The following is an 18,587-nucleotide window of genomic DNA, read 5'->3' on the forward strand; positions in this document are numbered from 1 at the left end:
GACCAAAGGATAAATGCTGAGGATCTATGCTGAAATGTTTTTAACTGTTTTGTTACCTCTTCACTGTCAGACAGTGAGCGTTTTTTCTTCCTTTCAAGGTTGTACTTCTTTTTCTCCTCTCCCAAGAGACGTAGCGGCAGATGGAGGGATTCTGGAAGGACGTCTGGCTTCCCAGTCTCCACGGTGAGCAGGGACAGGTCAACTAAATTCTCTTTTCTGTCGATTCTGAAGAACAAGAACAGACAGGTTCTGTGGTGTTGTCTTGCACAAGCTGTGGTGTACATTGAGCAAAAAAAAAAAAAGGCACTGGGCCTCATTGACTAATAAATGCGCAGAAATGTTCTTACTATGCGCACATGTTGAGCATATACGCAAAATCACCATCATATTCGTGACACGTGCAGACTGACCAATCTTCTTAGCCCTACTACACGCAAGTGACTGATTTTAGACTTCATTCTATATGATGAGCTCATGCCTGCGTCTCTACCTAAGATGACCCCCATTTCCATATAAAAGGATTTCTGTCCTTTGCATGGGCTCACCACCTATGGAAGGGGCCATAGGGGTCGGGTGCAGTATGAGCTGGGCGGCAGGGACCTTGGCAATCTGATCCCCCCCGATTACATAAGCTCTCTCTAGGGACGTGGAACGTCACTTCTCAGGCGGGGAAGGAGCCCGAGCTGGTGTGTGAGGTCGAGAAGTTCCGACTAGATATAATCGGGCTCGCCTCCACACACGGCTTGGGCTCTGGTACCAGTCTCTCTTCCACTCTGGAGTTGCCCAGGTTGAGACGCGCCGAGCAGGTGTGGGTATACGGTGCCTGTACATTGCGGTTCACCCCGGTGGACGAGAGGGTAGCCTCCAACTGCCTTCAGGTGGGGGGGGGGGGGGGGGGGGGGGGGGGGGGGGGCACTGTTGAGTGTTTGTGTCTATGCACCAAACAGCAGTTCAGAGTACCCACCCTTTTTGGACTCCTTGGACAGGGTGCTGGAGAGCGCTCCCGCTGAGGACTCCCATCGTTGCGCTGGGGGACTTCAATGCTCACGTGGGCAATGACAGTGAGACCTGGAAGTGCGTGATTGGGAGGAACGGCCCCCCCGAAAAGTGTTATGTTATTGGACTTCTGTGCTCATCATGGATTGTCCATAACGAACACCATGTTCAAGCATAACGGTGTCCACATGTGCACTTGGCACCAGGACACCGTAGGCCGCTGTTCGATGATCGACTTTGTGGTCGCGTCATCGAACTTGCGGCCGCATGTCTTGGACACTCGGGTGAAGGGAGGGGCAGGGCTGTCAACTGATCACAACCTGGTGGTGTGTTGGCTCCGATGCTGGGGGAAGATGCCGGTCCGACCTGGCACGCCCAAACGTATTGTGAGGGTCTGCTGGGAACGTCTGGCAGAATCCCCTGTCAGACCTCAGATAAGTGGAAGAAAATGGATGCATGGAGGATTTCTGTCAGACGCATCTAATTCAATGTATTAACCTTTAAAGTCACAAAAATAATAAATGTAGCCGACAAAAGAGGCATTTGTGGTTGCTAAAGTTCAATGACAGAAACTACATGAGCCATATGCCAATCGGGGTACGACACAATTCAACCTTACGAGCGGCGTGTACGTTAACTTCATGTGATTTATTGAATGATTTGATTTACTTGTTGATATGTCTAGTCTATGTTTTAAGTCACCCGCCAAGGGACTACCAATGTAAATTAGCTGTATGATAACTTTGGCACATTTACACAAGTATTGTACTGGTGTTCATTAATGTGCATTGTCCCCTTTAAATAAATGTTTAAAAATGGGGAAAAAAATCTATTTATGTCACATTTGCACATGCAAATCACAGGAAAATATATAAATCAGATTATCGTAGGGATTAGAAAGAAAACTGAAGCCTTTGGAAGGGGAAGAAAAAAAATAAAATAAGGAAATGCAAGCAGTACAATCGCATTTCTTGCTCAGTGAGTGACAACAACCACAGACAGCCAGCGGGACACACATACACACACAGTACATGCGCATACTGTACAAGCACTTAAACAGAACGAGGGTAAAAGTAATGAACAGTGTCCTTTTCAGTTATTAGTCAACTCAGCAAATTCCAAAAGAGTGAGGCGTTATCGTTAAATGTATTATTGTTTTGTATAAATGACTGTACAGTTCCAATACCTTTGTGCATCTTGGGTCAAAGATGTCTGTTTGATGTTTTTTCGAAAGCTTATCCATTATTTGTGCATAGGCATGGTCTGAGGTTCTAAATGTGTTCGCAGAGTACGAACAAAAACAAGTATGAACATATTGATGAATCACAGATTTGTGCGTCAAATGTGCATGCGCACGATTCAAGCACAAATCTGTGCGTACACACGATCAGTGAATGAGGTCCAATATGTTTACTGTAAATGGGCTTTCACTTGTATTGTGCTTTTCTACTCAAAACACTTTAACATTGTACTGTATTGTAGCATGTCTCACGGTACCATCAAACCCAATTTATTATAATTTTAATGTGTGACAAGATTCACTCCCTGGACAACTCATCCAATACAGGTGTTTAATCTATCCATCCACTTTTATACTCCTTTTCCTCATTAGGCCCGCTGGTAAGTTGGAGCCTATACCAGCTGACTGACTGGGCAAGAAGTGGGGTACACCCTAGATTGGTCACCAGCCAGTTTCATGGCACATTTAGACAAGCATTCACACTCACATTCACACCTAAGGACACGTTAGGGTCTTCAATAAACCTAACACGCATGTTTTTGGAACGGCGGAGGAAGCAGGTGTACCCAGACAATACCCACATAAGCACAGAGAGAACATGCAAACTCTGCACAGAAAGGGAAGAGCCTTGATTTCAACCCCCAACCTCAGAACTGTGAGGCAGATGTGCTAACCACTTTTTCACTATCCCTCCATGTGTAATCTAAGATAAAAGTTATTAAAAGCAATGTTTAGTTTTGATTAAGTGACGGACAGGTTTTATTAGCAAATGTATTTTACCACTAGTATGCAGTGTGTGTATCTGATGATTTTACCATTTTACCTGATGATTTTTATGGTGAGCAGGGTGCTGGGGGGCAGATGATTACAGAGGACACTGTGGTTGTTAACAAAGTACTTGGTGGACTGCTGAAGCTGGGCTCTTCCAGTGATGCCGTTTGACAACCTGGAAGAAAAAGTCAGGCTTTTATTCAGCGATGACATGACACATTTAAGTACGCTCGCTGCAGTTTCCCATGCTAGTGTTGAAGCCGGTGCAAATATATTAACAAGGGCAGTAGGGACCCACCGACTTGCCTTATAAAGACCCCTTGCTCACTGACCGACTTGACATAGCCTCTGATTAACTGGCCTTCTTGCAGATTGTTTAAGGACAAAACCTCTGTGTCTTTTGCTGGCTTGGCCTGCTGTGGGTTCAACCTGGAAAAGAGGAACATCAACAGCAAAAATAAGATCGAAAGTTCCAGACAGACCAACATTTTTGCGTGTATCTCTCAGATATCATACCTTGATGGTCGTAGAGATAAATGCCACTTGCCATTTTCACTGCCTATAAGGTAACACCTGTGATAAAAGGATATCATTCAATTTGGCAGATTAAAACATGAGTGTACATACAGTGCTTACCAAAAGTATACCCAATATAAGGTTTATGTCATAACGGCCCTATATTAACAGCCTTGGTACAAAAATCAGTTTCTGTAATGCTTAATTAACCAGCATACAGAATCTCCATCCAGCAATCTGTTTTCCATACCCCTTATCCTCATTAGTGTCACGGGTGTGCTGGAGCCTATCCCGGCTGACTTTGGGCAAGAAGCAGCGCACACCCCAGACTAGTTGCCAAACAATCGCAGGGCACACATAGACAAGCAAGTGTTCACATGCACATTCACAGCTAAGGGCAATTTTAGAGTAGGGCTGCCCGTTTCGAATATTTTTAGAATCGATTATCCGATTAATTATTCCATCAATTAATCGAATAAAAACATATTTTGCACCAAATTTGATTCCAAACTCATTTTCATACTTATGTTTATTAACTAAATATTGTTGTATATGGTATTATTTAATGACTAAACAAAACAAACAACAATTAGGCAATAATCACACGAGAGAGTGTTGTACTCGTCAGCTTTTTTGAAGCGGAGAGCTACTTCTTGAGTACTGATTAAGGTATCAGAAAATAGGGAAAAATATTGAACATTTTCTTTGAATACAAAAACAGATGTTTGCTTCTGTGTTATTTTGATTAAACATCCATCTGCTTCCAAGAAGGACTACGGAAATTAGTTATTTACAGTTGAAAGGCTGAAATCAGAGGATTACGGTAAGTCATTTTAAGTAAAACAATGGCTCTAAATGATTAATCACTTATCAAAATAGGTGTTGATTAATGTGATAATTGATTAGCGGTCGATTAATTGTTTAATTGTTGCACCTCTAATTTAGAGTCTTCAATCAACCTTACATGTTTTTGGAATGTAGGAGGAAACTGAACTACCCATAGAAAACCCAAGCAAGCATGAGAAGAACATGCAAAGTCCACAAACAGATTCGAACCCTTAACATCAAAACAGTGAGGCGAACGTGCTAACCACTTGTCAGAAGTTATGACGCTTGTAGGATCTCTTTAACCAAAATTATATTTTAATGTTAAATACAATTTCTGTTATCCATACATTTTCAAATGTACTGGTGAAATCAATTTGTTAAACACTATTTACTGTAGTTGGGGCATTCACTGACCTAAGCAGCTGATCCTTGCTGAATGCTGCCAACGGGTTGGGCTTGTATGCATCGGCAAGGTCAGTGATGGCCACAGTTCCCACGCAACCAAATGGAAGCTTGACCACAAGGCCGAGGTGCGGCAGCATGCTAGTCACCACTCCCAAAGTGATACCGCCTGCCTCCAATTCATGAACACCTTTTAAAACAAAAACATGCAGCAGTTAGAAAGCCTTTTGTCATCAAATATAGAATTGAATAAGAATCATGTGCGCTCCTCTTACCTGTGAGTGACAGTAACAGTCGCTGAGGCTTGAGACTCACTTCAACCACTTTAGCTTTGACAGCCTGGCCAAGTTTGTACAACTTCTCTGGGCGGCTGGAATCCTCAAATATGAGAAAGCAAGCAATATTAGGGCAGAGTCCACATGAACAGTTTTTGTCTTGTCTCAGTTGCATGGTGTCACAATTTATAATGGCTGGTTTAAATTGTATGTTTACAGTTTCCTTGACGACAGAGTACTATATATTCTAGTGTAACAGTCAAAAAGTAGAGTATGTTTATGGATTATAGCACCACCTGCTGCTTAGGTGTGCACTTGACAGTCGGCAAAAGCATTATAGTATGTGCCAGAGTTTATATACAGTGGACCCCTGCATACTCCCGGTTCGGCACTCGCGGATCCACCTATTCGCAGATTTTTTCCAATTCTTTTTTTCATTTTCTTTAATTTTTGGGGGGTGGGTTTTTCTTTTTGTTTTTTTATTTTGGGGGGAACCAACCCTGAAAACACTTTAGGTTTATCCCTACTCATTCAATAATTTGTGGTGTTTAAAAAAAAGATTATTATACATTTATCCGCAGATTCCATGGTCCACTGTAATGATACTGGCGATAGAGACGTTTTTGTTGTTTTATACCCCCAAGTGGTTTTCTTATTCCAAATGTACGTGGGGAAAAAAAATTCATTATTTTCCGCTTATCAATAGTGTTGGAGGAACTTACTTTCAGATCAGTAATCATGGCTAGCAGTTCCACTGTCCCTGAGAGAGAAAAAGCCGTGGTGACCTCCAAACTCTTCCTCTCAGGATGATACTGAAGAGAATCACAAAAGTACTCATAGACCTCAGCTCTGCTTTGCAGTAGACAATATCAGGTGCAAGACTGTAACCTCAACCTACCTTTGAAACAAAACAGGTAATTTCCTCTCCAACCTTGTAAGTGCTCAGTTTCTGTACAGCTGTAACCGACTTGAGCTCTAATTTCCCATCCAGTTTGCTATGGAGAAAGATTGTGTAGCTGTAAATGTGAATGACTGGGAAGGCAACCTCGCTCCCCCAAAAAACATCCAATTAAAAATAGTAATGATCAGTCACAATTACCTGGGTATTAGTGTGAGATCAGGGAAGGTGTATGTGTATCCTGGGCGGGAAATGGGTAAGACTCTAAAGAAAACAAACAAAAGATGATTTACATTCTGAAATGAAAAATCTTTGAACAACTTTGAGTAATCTAAATATTGGTGAGGACAAAATAGGTAGCAGTCACTTGTTAGTGGTGGCTTCTCGTCCTCCAATGACCCTGCAGGTAACCACACTGCCCACTTTAACTGAAGACGTGGGGAAGGATCCTGGTGACACTTCTGTAGCCTCCATTACCTCAGACACATGCACATAGCCTGTGCTTCCATCCTCCAGTATGACCTGAATGATGGTAGGCTTCACTGTCTGTACTTTACCCTTCACAATTTCTCCAAACCGGTAACCAGTGTTAGAATCAGTCTGGTTTTCTGAATGAGCGCGCAGTCGTTTGGGTAGAGTACGCTTCCATGAGACTAGAGGGAGCCCTTGCAGTTGCTCACAGCTGGATTCAACAACCTCAATTGCCAAATACATCCCTGCCCTCAGCTCTGATAGGATGACCTCGTTGAGGTGGTTTCGTGTTTGGATGACCGTCAGCTGAGCAGTGTCCTCCACTGAGATGATGGCTAGGTCTTTATCGATGTGCTGCAAAATTGCAGAGTACTTGCTCTCTTCTGTCAGCTGTAAACACACACGCGCACGGACACTGTGGTGAATGCTCACATTTTCACACAATGATTATGATGGTTGGGGTCCACATTAGAAGATGATACTTTTCTTCATACATAAATTATATTATCTCTTCCTTATCAGCATCAATGGAAGAAAGTGGTCTGAAACTAAAGCTTTGTGCTTCAGAAAATAAACTGCATCCAGCATGAAAGGCAAAAGACTAAGCTTAGGGCTGAGTGAAAATAAGGAGACATTACATTCTTCTGGAATACAGAGTAGAAATACACATCCAGACTTCCACTTCTTCAGTATCTAATAAGTATGAAAGTAAGACAAAGTAACCTACCATTTTCTTTTTTGTAACCAATTTGGAAAGGAGGGACACATGGACAGTAGTAGACAGGATGTCAACATAAAGGACAACTGCAATAACCTTTTGTCCTGGGGTCAACTGAAACCCTGCAGCAAAGAGAGCGACAGATGATGATCAATATGTAACATACCTTTTCTCCGCAGCGTTCAACATTTTAGTGAGTGTAACAGTTCAAATGTAGCTATTTTTTCTAGTAAAGATCATGATCCAGGACAGTGAAATCTCAACTGGTGGGACCCATTCAGTGTGGGTCGCTGAGGAAGGAAGCAAAACAAAACAAAACCAAAAAAACCAGAAGAATGAGCAAAGATATTTAAAATGAGGATTTTTCTATATTGAGGATGAAAAGGAGAGAAATTCCAGTGAGTGAGCGTGTGCTGTTTATGAAATTTGCGCTGTTTATATATTTTACAGTATTTATGGTTATACATGCACTTGTCATGTACCCTCATTTTGTAGAGAGAATAGAGATATAAATTAAATACATTTTGTGCAGTTATCCATTTTGTTGTTTGTAATTTTTCTATTTCATAACGTTTGACTTTTATACATGAAGTTGTCATGTTCCTTCTCAATGCAATGAATGTTCCCCATTTATTTTGTGTACAATTTTGGTATTTAGTTTTACCTTTCTCCTCAGTTCATTAATGTTCTCAGAAAGGCAATTTGCACATGTAGTTGTGTGTGCTTATGTTAAAAATGATGACCTGTGTGTTTTCTAAGCCATTTTTGAATTTTGCTTGGTCTGACTTTTATAAAAGTGGATCCCGACCTAAGCCCCTTTCACAACATAGTATCAACATGAGTTGTCGCAGCTGTACTTGCTATTGGCACATTTCCACTTTCCAAGGTGCTGCAAAGTACATTTGATTGTAGGTTGCCAGTTCTAGTACGGGTGACGTAAACCACCAGTTCATCGGTCAAGCAGATTTGTGAATGCCGTTTCCTTGTCGAGCTTAGAAGTATAGCAACATTTGAGAACATGCAGTTAGAAGTAGAGAATTTTTTGACAGTAGACTGGATGGGTGGTCCAAGTGCACATGATAGATGTTGCTTTTACTTTTGTTGGAATCCAGTCTGCCAACTTAGCTTTTTGTTCTTAATCATGCTCACTTGCTTTCTTGTTCGATATATTTGAAGTAACGATGTGTTGTAATTTATTATATACATCGTATATATTATTGAAGGTTTGTAGTAAGTCAGTGTATTGTGCAGTGTGCTGTCTTTTTTATGGCTGGCTTGTAGTCAAGTGAGGTTGATTTTCATTAGAATGTGATTGTGTGTGCAATCAGGTTATAGAAAGTCTACATTTAGAATATATAGTTGAGATAAAGTATGAAAAAAAACCTCACTCCCTTTGTTGTTACTTGTCAGCATCTCTTCAACTGATAGGTTAACGCACACGAGTATTGTATAAATACTACTGTACTGAATTTATATACAGTATTATATTTTGACAGTAGATTTTCTAACTTGACATTTTTTCATGAATACATCTGAAAGGTACATAGAAAAAATGTCTGAAAAAGAGTGCATTTGTACAAAAAAACTTGGAAAGACATTGGACCAGTGTTAGGGTGAACACATTCCATCAACAGGTAGGCATGCACTGCACAGGCAGGCGAAATGTAAATTATGGATTTATGACAGGACATCTGACGTACAGTGTCATAAGACTTGACTTAAGAATCAAAACATACCAATCACATGGTATTTAGTGGCCTGTATGGTGGCACCGACCAATTCATCAGACTTGAAGTTGGTACCATCGCCATTCTTCACAGTGTCCACAACCAACTTCAGCCTCTGGCCAACAGACAGAGCAGCTAGCTGTTGATAAAGATCTCTGGTGTCTGAGGAACAACAGAGATGAGAGGTAAGACTTAACACAGATTTCATATTCAGAATCAAATCAACACAGTGGTGCCTTGCAATACGAGTCACCTGACTTACGAGTTTCTTGAGATACGAGCCGTCGATTGGCCCAGTTTTTGGTATAATTTGCGAGCCAGAACTTGAGACATGGTTGCTGTATGGTGACAGGAGGCTCCACTCACTTGACAACAAGCAGCACTTTGACTGATATAATTTGTAAATATTCGTAAAAAAAAAAGAGGCCTCAAGATGTACATTGCCTCTACCAGTCAGAGTTGAAAACTAACTAAAAAAGTTTTTGGAGTGTGTGTGTGAGCAAGACTTTGCTTGATTACGTTTCAAGAAACCAGATATCTTTACATTCTCTTCTATTATGTTTTAATAACTATAACAATATACTGCTATTCGTCTTATTTTTTTAAACGTTGTTTTGGGGGGACTGGAACAGATTAATTGCCTAACCATTTATTTGAATGAGGAAAAATATGTTTTAAGATATGAGTGCTTTGGGATAAGAGCATGTCACAGAACAAATTACCCTCATATCTCAAGGCATCACTGTTTCGGCAAACAAAAGTTTATGAACAGGTCATTAATGGTGACCTATTTTAATTTGCTTACAAAATTAAAGTTTGGACCTTGACTTGCAAGCCTATCATAACCCCACTTCTATTTTGGTCAACCCCCCAAGTAAAATCAGAATAAAATACAGAGAACATTGTGTCTCGTAAAGAATTTTGTTTTTGTTTTGTTTTCTTTCACTCTGTTTTTTTTCTGATTTGGGTTATGGCCACAAGATTTGCTTAACATGGTGATGTCAAGTACAAAGAGACAGACCGTCCCACCTTTCATTGCAATCATTTCGGTCACAGCTCGTCTCTCTTGCACAGCATGAATAAGTGCCGTCTGAGCAGATTCCTCTGGCACAGTGACCTCAGACGTTTTCAGTGTGACCAGGAATCGCTTCTTCTCCTCATCCAAATTAGTCACCTTAGCAATCACTGTCTGGCCCAACTGGAAGGCGGTTGTTGTATCAGGAATGAACTTATCAGATATGGCCTATAAGTGTGCAGAAAGGAAAATAAATCTGTTTGCACAACACAGATGCTCATGGGGAAAAAAAGGTTTTCTGCCAACGGCGGCTCATCACTCACAGACTTCGGTGCAAGACCAACAAGGCCGAATGGAAACTCGACAAAGATGCCGTAGGCCATGATGCTCTTGACCCAGCCAATCATCTCCATTCCAACTTTGATCTCTGAGAAATCTTTAGCAGCCATTCCTTCCTCCAGTGACCAGATCACCATTGGCTTCTTGGTGACAGTCTAAGAGAAAAACTGCTAAGGAAGCAATAGCAACTCTTGGCACATGAAGAAAGGCAGTAAAATATCAATAACAAATATAAATATCACCTACAATAAAGATTCAGTCAATGTCGAACTGAGGTTACACTTTTAGTTCCAATCATAATTGGGATACAATGTTTTTCCTATTCTGGAGAACGCAGGTGAGGTTTGAAATGGTGTCTCCCTCCTGCAGGGCCTCCCACAGCAGACGGCAGTTGGACGTGAGATCCGAGAGGTGCATGGTGTGTAGGAGGGCACGGACCTCATCAGGAAGAATGGACACTTCCAGACCATTGACTGACTTCTTAAGCACCTTGGCCTCCAGTCTCTACAATACAACCAATAAGCAAAAGCATTGAACAGGAAATAGAGCTGTTACTATCCATTACTTTAGTTACTGATTTTACCTTGACAATGTTTATTTGGTTTATTAATCACATTAGAAATATTTGTATATAATTTCCCAATAAATATCCAGCATAATATAAATAACCACTGAAGGAGGGTATACAAATTCCACGTTACACAGAAAAACTGTCGGGTTGTAAAAAGGTGTACAGGTCGTCCATTATGCATAATCCAAGGAGCCAAACAGGACAGGGTTAAAACAATTTAATAAAATAAAATAAAAATAAAATTTAAAAAATAAACTGCTGTCAAGGTAGCCGTGAACTAATGCTTTAAAACAAGATCAAGTTTGTCTAGATAAAGACCACAGCATCTTATGCCAAGTTTACTTTTTTTTTCTTTTTGTAGTCTACTAATTCATTTGAAAGTTCTGGAAAGTTATTGTCGCACAACCTTGATTCTTTAAGAAGAGATCATTTGAAAGCCAGGTGTCCCAACAGTGAAGTTTATCTTTTGGCAGCAATGCTCATTAGACAAAACGTTTTGACAAATAACATCATGGAGAGATGATACATAACAATAGAGACAGTATCACAGAACCTATGACTTCGAGCAGCATTTGATTGGATTTTCCCTAAATTGGAGAGGTTATACATTTCCATTTTACCACTTTATTGGAATGCAGCATATATTATGTTCCTGGAGCCAGTTATCTTGTTTTACTAACGTGGCAATAGAAACACAACTCAGCCATGACTTCATTAACGATCTAAGTTCCCTACACAATTTTAACGCTGCACTAGTAAAGAATAAAATGGTTTAGAGAAAATCTACATAGCAGATAGAGTGATAATTTGCAACATCCCTAGTAGCTTTTTTTTTTTTTTTGCTTGAACATACCTTTCCCAGCTCACAGACAAACTGGGGCTTTGCTTTTTCTTCAGTGTCTCCCTCCACCGCAGCCTTAAATGACAGCAGCATCTTTTCCTTCTCTGGATCACATTGTAGAACCCTTGTCCTCAACACCTTTACAAGGAAGACAAACATTTGATTTTTTTTTTTTTTACAATTTAAACAGTTCCGGGATGTCTTAACATGTCTGTTGCAACCTTTTGTCAATATACCCCAAGGATTAAGAATTACAGACTAGATTTTTCCATCATATTTCCTGCCGCTAAAATGGGTTAAAGGTGGCATCGAGGCACCTTTCCAAAGCATTTTTAGAATTCAAACGACCTACATGGCAGAGTTCCAAGCCCAAAATCACTGCAGACCAAAAAGAACATAAAGGCTCATCTTACTTTTGCAAAAAAAAAAAAGAAGAAAAATCTTAATGAGTCCCAAGACTTTTGGGAGACTATTATATGGATTGATGAGATGAAAGTTGAGCATTTTGGAAGGTGTGTGTCTCGTTACATCTTAAGGAAGAGTGGGCCAAATTATCGCCACAGAGCTTTGAAAGACTCATTATATAGACCCTGCCTGTGTGGCGTCTGCAAGTTCTTCCCGTGCCTGGGTGGGTTTTCTCCAGGCACTCCGGTTTCCTCCCACATCCCAAAAACATGCGTGATAGGTTAGATTGGAGATTCTGAATTGCCCCTTGGTGTGATTGTGAATGGTTGTTTGTTTCGTGTGCCCTGTGATTGGCTGCCGACCGGTTCAGGGCGTACCCCGCCTCCCGCCCGAAGATAGCTGGGATAGGCTCCAGCAACCCTAGTGAGGATAAGCGGTAAAGGAAATGGATGTGTATGTATATTTGTGTGTGTGTATGAGAAAAAAAAATCCTCTCATTTTTCTGTCATTTAAATAATTTTTGTAACCCTAATTGACCTAAAAAAGGTAAAGTCAAGCTTGATTTCATGTCAGACAGGCAGGAAAAAAAAATACATTATACAGTCATGGCTAAAAATATTTGCAATTCTATATTTTGTAGCATGACTGTACACCATTAACTTAATAACAACCCGACACCAAGTTTATCAGCCAATGACCCCTGTTGACAAATGATTTATTATTATTATTATTTCGATTAGGAAAAAGTTCTCCTTACCTGACCAACATAGAAGACTTCCTCAGGGTTGAGGATGACTTCAGAGCTGAGTTCGTTGACTGGCACCAGGCCCTTAACATTGTTGTAGAATCGAACGATGCAGCCAAAGTTTTTGACACAGACAATGTAACCGTGTGACACTCGTCCACGACAGGCATCATGGTAGCGAAAGAATAAGGGCAGGGAGCTTTCTAGGAGGGCCTTCTTTCTGGTCAAATACAGCTTTTTGTTGTCTACATCCACTGACAGGACCTGAGGACATAAAGAGCAGAATGAAATAAAGACGATTGGTGAAAGATAACATCCGATTACCAGGAAGTTTCTTGATTTTAATTTGAAGAATGGACTGACCCGACATTTGACTTTCATGCCCTTTGTATACTTCTTCTCCGGGTTCTTTAAGACGATGTCAGATAGATGAGTCCGAGGCACCAACCCTCGAATGTGGCTAGTTAAATGCACCACCATGCCATGATTCAACAGGAGAGACACTGTCCCCTTAAAATAAGAGAGAGACATGCAAGACATGGTTAAAGACAAAAATAAAAACAAACCAACAGGACATCACTTTTAAACTGTTATAGCAAACAGGATGTCACAGATGAAAACATATTTCAGGTTTTTTTGTAATTCTGCAAAGAAAAAGGAGCCCATACTGTGTCAAGAGTGTTCATATATCAATTCCAATTCCATATGAATATCCATCCATTCATCCATTTTCTGAGCCACTTCTCCTCACTAGGGTCACGGGTGTGCTGGAGCTTATCCCAGCTATCATCGGGCAGGAGGCGGGGTACACCCTGAACTGGTTGCCAGCCAATCGCAGGGCACATACAAACAAACAACCATTCGCACTCACATTCACACGGGTAATTTAGAGTTGTCAATTAACCTACCATGCATGTTTTTGGGATGTGGGAGGAAACCGGAGTGTCCGGAGAAAACCCACGCAGGCACGGGGAGAACATGCAAACTCCACACAGGCGGGGCCGGGGATTGAAGCCCGGTCCTCAGAACTGTCAGGCAGACGCTCTAACCAGTCGGCCACCATGCCACCAGTCTTGATGTCATTTTTAGTCAAATATTGTCACACGTTTGAGGCCCTGCTGCTAGTCCTCTCAGCAACAGTAAAAGCAGGAAATATTTACCTCTGTGAACACAAAGCTGAGGCTGTACAACAGAAGTGTGGTGGGAGTGGCTATGTAAATTATAAACATCTATAGGACCACACTGTATGTGACACGATACCCAAGAAACTTGCATAATTAGTAATTTATCGCAGCTTCAACAGTTCATGCAACGATCGATTCAATGCCCTGAAAATAAAATGACCTGGATGAATGAGAATATTCACAGGCACTACCATGTTGACAACTTCACCAACCCATCAAGTATGTCCTGCTTATCAGATGCTAAGGCTGAGAACACTGCTAGCAAACAAGTTATCTCTGCATCAACACTGCAGCTCTGCTTAACTTTTGTCATTGACATACTAGTGCTTCCATGCAGTAGCCTGTCTGGATGCCAGGTCAAAGGCTGATTCAGATGGCCTTGCTCACAGACACAAAGAGAGTCACTAGCAGCTTGTCAAATAACTACTGAGTAGTTCAACACCTGACAACACTACATGCATTATATTGCATTTCAGTCTCAACACATACCTCTACAATCTGACCAGCATGAAGATCTTGGTATCGAAAGAAGGGTTTCTCAATCACAGTCCTGGAAATCAGTTGAAATCAGTTTGACGATGAGTGAGTATGAGTCATGATGCAAAACACAAAGATTTCACATACTTGCGCAAAGAAGCAAAATGAATTTGGTCCATGGGGCTGTAGTCAATTATCCTGCAAGTGTGCTTGGGTAAGGCTCGTACTTTGTTTTCATTAGATTTCTCTTTAGGGTCCTTCAGGTTGTTTCTCTGTCAGGACAACAACAAAATGTATGAAGCAACCTCGGCTGAGTTCTTTTTTCATCAAATACTGTACATATAAGGTATTGGAACCATTATTGCAACTCACATGCACAAATGCCAGGGTTTTGTCAGGCAGTTCCAACATAGCTCCAGACATGTGGTGCATAGAGGTCATCCTGCAGTCCTCCACCACCTCACCGACACGGTCGCCGCAGGCAGGAACGGTATTGATTCTGGTCTTAGGTTGAACTATGTAGCCACGCAGGCTCAGTCCCACCAAGCGGGTGGACGGCTCCACGTATAGCACACGGGCCAGGGCCTATACACATGATGCACAACACAAATGGTACAGAAATGTGGACATACAAATTTATTTAATCTGACATGATTCGAACATCGATACCAAGCAGGGTAACAACATGGATATTAAGAGAATAGTGGGAATTTCTTCTGGAGATAAAGATTGCATTGTCGTAAAACGTATCTCTTATGTATTTTTTTTTCCACATGAATAAGACTATCTGCCTTGTAGATGTTACCTTGCTTCCCTCAGTGTAACTGGAAGCCATCTCTCGCTCCATGTGAAGGAAGTCCACCTGACCACTGAAGGAGGACAGAAAGTCCATGAGCAGTCCGTGTTTGGTCACCTGCAATACAGGTATGATAGATACCCGCTTCATTTGGTATCATACACATTCATGAATCATGAATTTGTGTATAGCCGACTCACGCATATTCGCAGTAAGGCATTTGTGGAATCACCTACTCGCTGATTTTTGTGGGGGAAACATATCCCTGTGATTTGCGGGGCGAGGTGGAGGGTTGGGGGGGGGTTTTGGAATTCTCTCTCTTTTTTATTTTTTCATTTTTTTTTTTTTTAACAGATTGCCTACTTGTGTTTTTTGGTAATTAATAACAAAAACTGCAATTATAATAAGCGTCAATTATTTACAGATTTTTGCGATTTGCGGAAGTTGGACCCGTCCCATATACCCTGCGAATAGCAGGGGGTCTACTCTATACAGATACTTCTTTGGAGTGTAATTTGGTCACAATTTTGACACCATAGACTACAATGTTGCCATGGAAAACATGAAAACTCTCCCTACCTTTTTGACTGTCGCTTTAACAAGAAGTCCCGGCAGAAGATTAGTCAAGGTCCATCCTTGTTGGGATTCAGCACATGCTTGGCCAACAGCTGAGGGGTTGACGGCGAGACGCAATAAACGTCCATCGTGCTTCACTTCTTTTATTTGACAAGTCACGTACTGGCCCACTTTCAGCTCTGGACACACACAAAGAAAATACTATTGTCACTTTCCTGACATTAAAAAAGAAAGCGAAAGAATAAACCACTGATGACTGTGGTATCATTGTTACTGTTCTGTTGGTCTTTGTCAGCTTTCTTGGACAGGAAGGCTTTGGTTCCCTTGACACCAACGTCAACTATGCAGCCATGATCTTCAAGGCTCTCAACACACCCACTCAAAACCTGAGACAACAAACAGTAACAATTTTTGAGTGGGGAGTCTGTGGTTAAGAGTTGCTGACTTCTGACTTACCATGCCAGCTTTTAGAGCATTTGATGTGAGAGCCTTGTTGACCAGCTTCGGATTGATTGACAGCTGGATGCTGATAGAGCCTCCTTTGGCAGTGTCAAGCTCTGCAACCACACATCTCAACATCATGCCAGAATAGAAGAGGTGTGGCAAAGCACAAATGTCCTGTCAAAGGGAGAAAAAAAACAGGCAGTTCAGACTATGTCACTTGAATCCCTAGAACAGGTAAGCCGTACACATGATTTTACCTAGTCGGACAAGCCAAACTGGCCACAACAATACACCTACCTCAACGTCAGTTGAATCCAGTTGTTCAGTGAGCAGCTTGGTGTATGAGTCACAGATGTTCCTGATGCTGAGAAAGCCTTGCAGACCACAAGGGAGACCAACAGTCACCTCAAAGTCTGACACATCTTTTACACAGCCCAGCATCAACATGCCTTCCTTTAAATTCTGTGAAGAAATGAAACAATATTAAACATATTTTCATAACAGTAATGAAAGCATATACTGTAAATGTACAATTGCTAGGGGTAAAACACTATGCCCAAAATAACAGTACATATCTTGGTTTCACTTTTCTAGTTTGTTTCACATACCCCAATTCCCCCATGGACGTGGCAGTCAACGGCAGTGGCATTGCCCAGTTTTTTTGCCATTTTGTCAGTGGATTTTTGTCCAAATGCTTTGTTGTGTGGCTCCAGTTGTGTGTGGTTGTTTTAGATTGATTTAGCCTGTTAATAATTAACCCGTACTGGGCGTACTTCCCTGTTGGCTGCGATGACGTGTTAATAAAGTCTATTCAAATCAAGTACAGCGCACGAAAGCTGTATAAAAAGGGGTGCCTTAAATTTGCCGATCATATGATTTGCAACAAAATAATAATCAATAAATGTGAATATTTTCCAAATTCACTTGTAATTATATGCACCAAAACAATGGGAAAATGTTTGAATAGTTATTATTTATAGCCTATTAAGTCACAAATATATCGGCCCAACCCACTCTAGATCAAATTTGGGTGAATGTGGCCCGCAAACCCCGCCTTACATAATATGTTCCGTGTGGGAACAAGCCTCTCATCATATTACTTAATTTCCCCTGCATTTGGTTATCATCATTTTTAAGACTCGTTTTGAAATATTGCTAACTTTCACTGGCATAAAATGACTTGGAGGTCCGGATAGGGCCTGCGGGCCTTCAGTTTGACACCTGTGAGCTATATGATCTAATTCTTGGGAATAAAAAATGTATACCATCCTATTGTAATAATGTGCATGGCTTCAATTGTGTTTTTACCTTAATATGTAGTATTTCCACACATTTTGCAGCTGCATTGAGAGTCAGACCACCTCCATTCTTCTCAGTAGTCTTTTGCTTCTTGACTTTCTTGCTGTCATCTTTGGAACCCCCTTTCCTTTTCTTAGAATCTTCTTTTTCATTTGACTGCAGCAAACAAACAAAAACTACTTAGACCAAGGGAAACCAGTTTACAATCAGCTTGAAAAAAAGTGAGAGTACAGATTTAAGAAATGAAGAGAAGGTGAGGATAGAATGGAACATTTTAAAATGGAAGTAAACCCAGGGGGTGATTAGTGAGGGATGTGTAGTATTTTGCACGACATGCAAGGTCTGAATAGGATAAGAGAGATCAATTATACCTTGAAAAGGTTGTCCACCTCAATCCGTGTAGCTATTTTACTTTCACAAGCCTTCCTAAATGTCCCTCCTCGAGGGAAGTCTTCCTCTGCTGATGCCATGTCTTATTTTTTGTTTCAGTTGTCTACGAAAGAAATCAATGAGCACATCATAATGGAATTTGCATTTTTAAAACCTGGTTGGTAAACAGTCTTACAAAAAGACAAATTGGTGCCTCTTTAAATGATTCAGTTCAAAATGAAATTCCAATTACATGTGCGGTATAAGAATGTTAACAATTACATGGGGCACATACGATGTCTACAATATTTTTAACATATTTATCAAACTGAAATAGGCACTTGTAAAACACATTTCATTGGGATTAATATATTTCATACTAGCCATCGTGATGGCTGTAAGGGTACTACAAACACCACCTCCATAACGTCAACACGTGGAAAATACTAACGAGTATTTGATTGATCAGTTAACGTGAAAATATGATCTAGACGTTTTTGAATGTGACTTTATGTGATCTTACATGTGGTCGAGCGAAGATTCCTTAAAGTACAGCGGCGTTCGGATGTTTAAAAACTCACATGTTGTTCAGCACGCCATGATAGTGACCCGGAAGAACAATGTTTATGGGCGGATCATAACTTGGCGAATCACAAACAAGTAAGAATGGTTGACGTATTATTT

At 40.9% G+C, this 18,587-nt stretch overlaps 1 protein-coding gene across 3 annotated transcripts in view; it reads right to left on the reverse strand.

Annotated features, from left to right (window-relative positions):
- The window catches only part of pdcd11 (programmed cell death 11), a 24,088-nt gene extending 5,520 nt beyond the window's left edge, over positions 1–18,568 (reverse strand). For 2 of the 3 annotated variants that reach the window (XM_061769788.1, XM_061769786.1), the window contains exons 1-29: positions 18,427–18,537; positions 17,906–18,027; positions 17,544–17,690; positions 16,533–16,697; positions 16,248–16,409; positions 16,066–16,177; positions 15,795–15,970; positions 15,225–15,332; positions 14,792–15,004; positions 14,567–14,691; positions 14,432–14,492; positions 13,122–13,268; positions 12,771–13,022; positions 11,621–11,746; positions 10,506–10,700; positions 10,181–10,351; positions 9,872–10,085; positions 8,852–9,004; positions 7,125–7,237; positions 6,294–6,787; positions 6,128–6,190; positions 5,927–6,023; positions 5,751–5,840; positions 5,029–5,131; positions 4,766–4,943; positions 3,524–3,580; positions 3,314–3,436; positions 3,060–3,182; positions 57–225 (exon numbers count right to left, since the gene is read on the reverse strand). In XM_061769788.1, the coding sequence (XP_061625772.1) occupies positions 57–225; positions 3,060–3,182; positions 3,314–3,436; positions 3,524–3,580; positions 4,766–4,943; positions 5,029–5,131; positions 5,751–5,840; positions 5,927–6,023; positions 6,128–6,190; positions 6,294–6,787; positions 7,125–7,237; positions 8,852–9,004; positions 9,872–10,085; positions 10,181–10,351; positions 10,506–10,700; positions 11,621–11,746; positions 12,771–13,022; positions 13,122–13,268; positions 14,432–14,492; positions 14,567–14,691; positions 14,792–15,004; positions 15,225–15,332; positions 15,795–15,970; positions 16,066–16,177; positions 16,248–16,409; positions 16,533–16,697; positions 17,544–17,690; positions 17,906–18,004 (4,236 nt within the window). In that variant the 5' untranslated portion in view covers positions 18,005–18,027; positions 18,427–18,537. Of the gene's footprint in view, positions 1–56; positions 226–3,059; positions 3,183–3,313; positions 3,437–3,523; positions 3,581–4,765; positions 4,944–5,028; positions 5,132–5,750; positions 5,841–5,926; positions 6,024–6,127; positions 6,191–6,293; positions 6,788–7,124; positions 7,238–8,851; positions 9,005–9,871; positions 10,086–10,180; positions 10,352–10,505; positions 10,701–11,620; positions 11,747–12,770; positions 13,023–13,121; positions 13,269–14,431; positions 14,493–14,566; positions 14,692–14,791; positions 15,005–15,224; positions 15,333–15,794; positions 15,971–16,065; positions 16,178–16,247; positions 16,410–16,532; positions 16,698–17,543; positions 17,691–17,905; positions 18,028–18,426 lie in introns of all 3 variants that reach the window. The other variant, XM_061769787.1, reaches the window with a different exon arrangement.
- Positions 18,569–18,587: the final 19 nt, after the last annotated feature.

The sequence above is a fragment of the Phyllopteryx taeniolatus genome, chromosome 4, assembly GCF_024500385.1.
Source record: "Phyllopteryx taeniolatus isolate TA_2022b chromosome 4, UOR_Ptae_1.2, whole genome shotgun sequence".
NCBI lineage: Eukaryota > Metazoa > Chordata > Actinopteri > Syngnathiformes > Syngnathidae > Phyllopteryx > Phyllopteryx taeniolatus.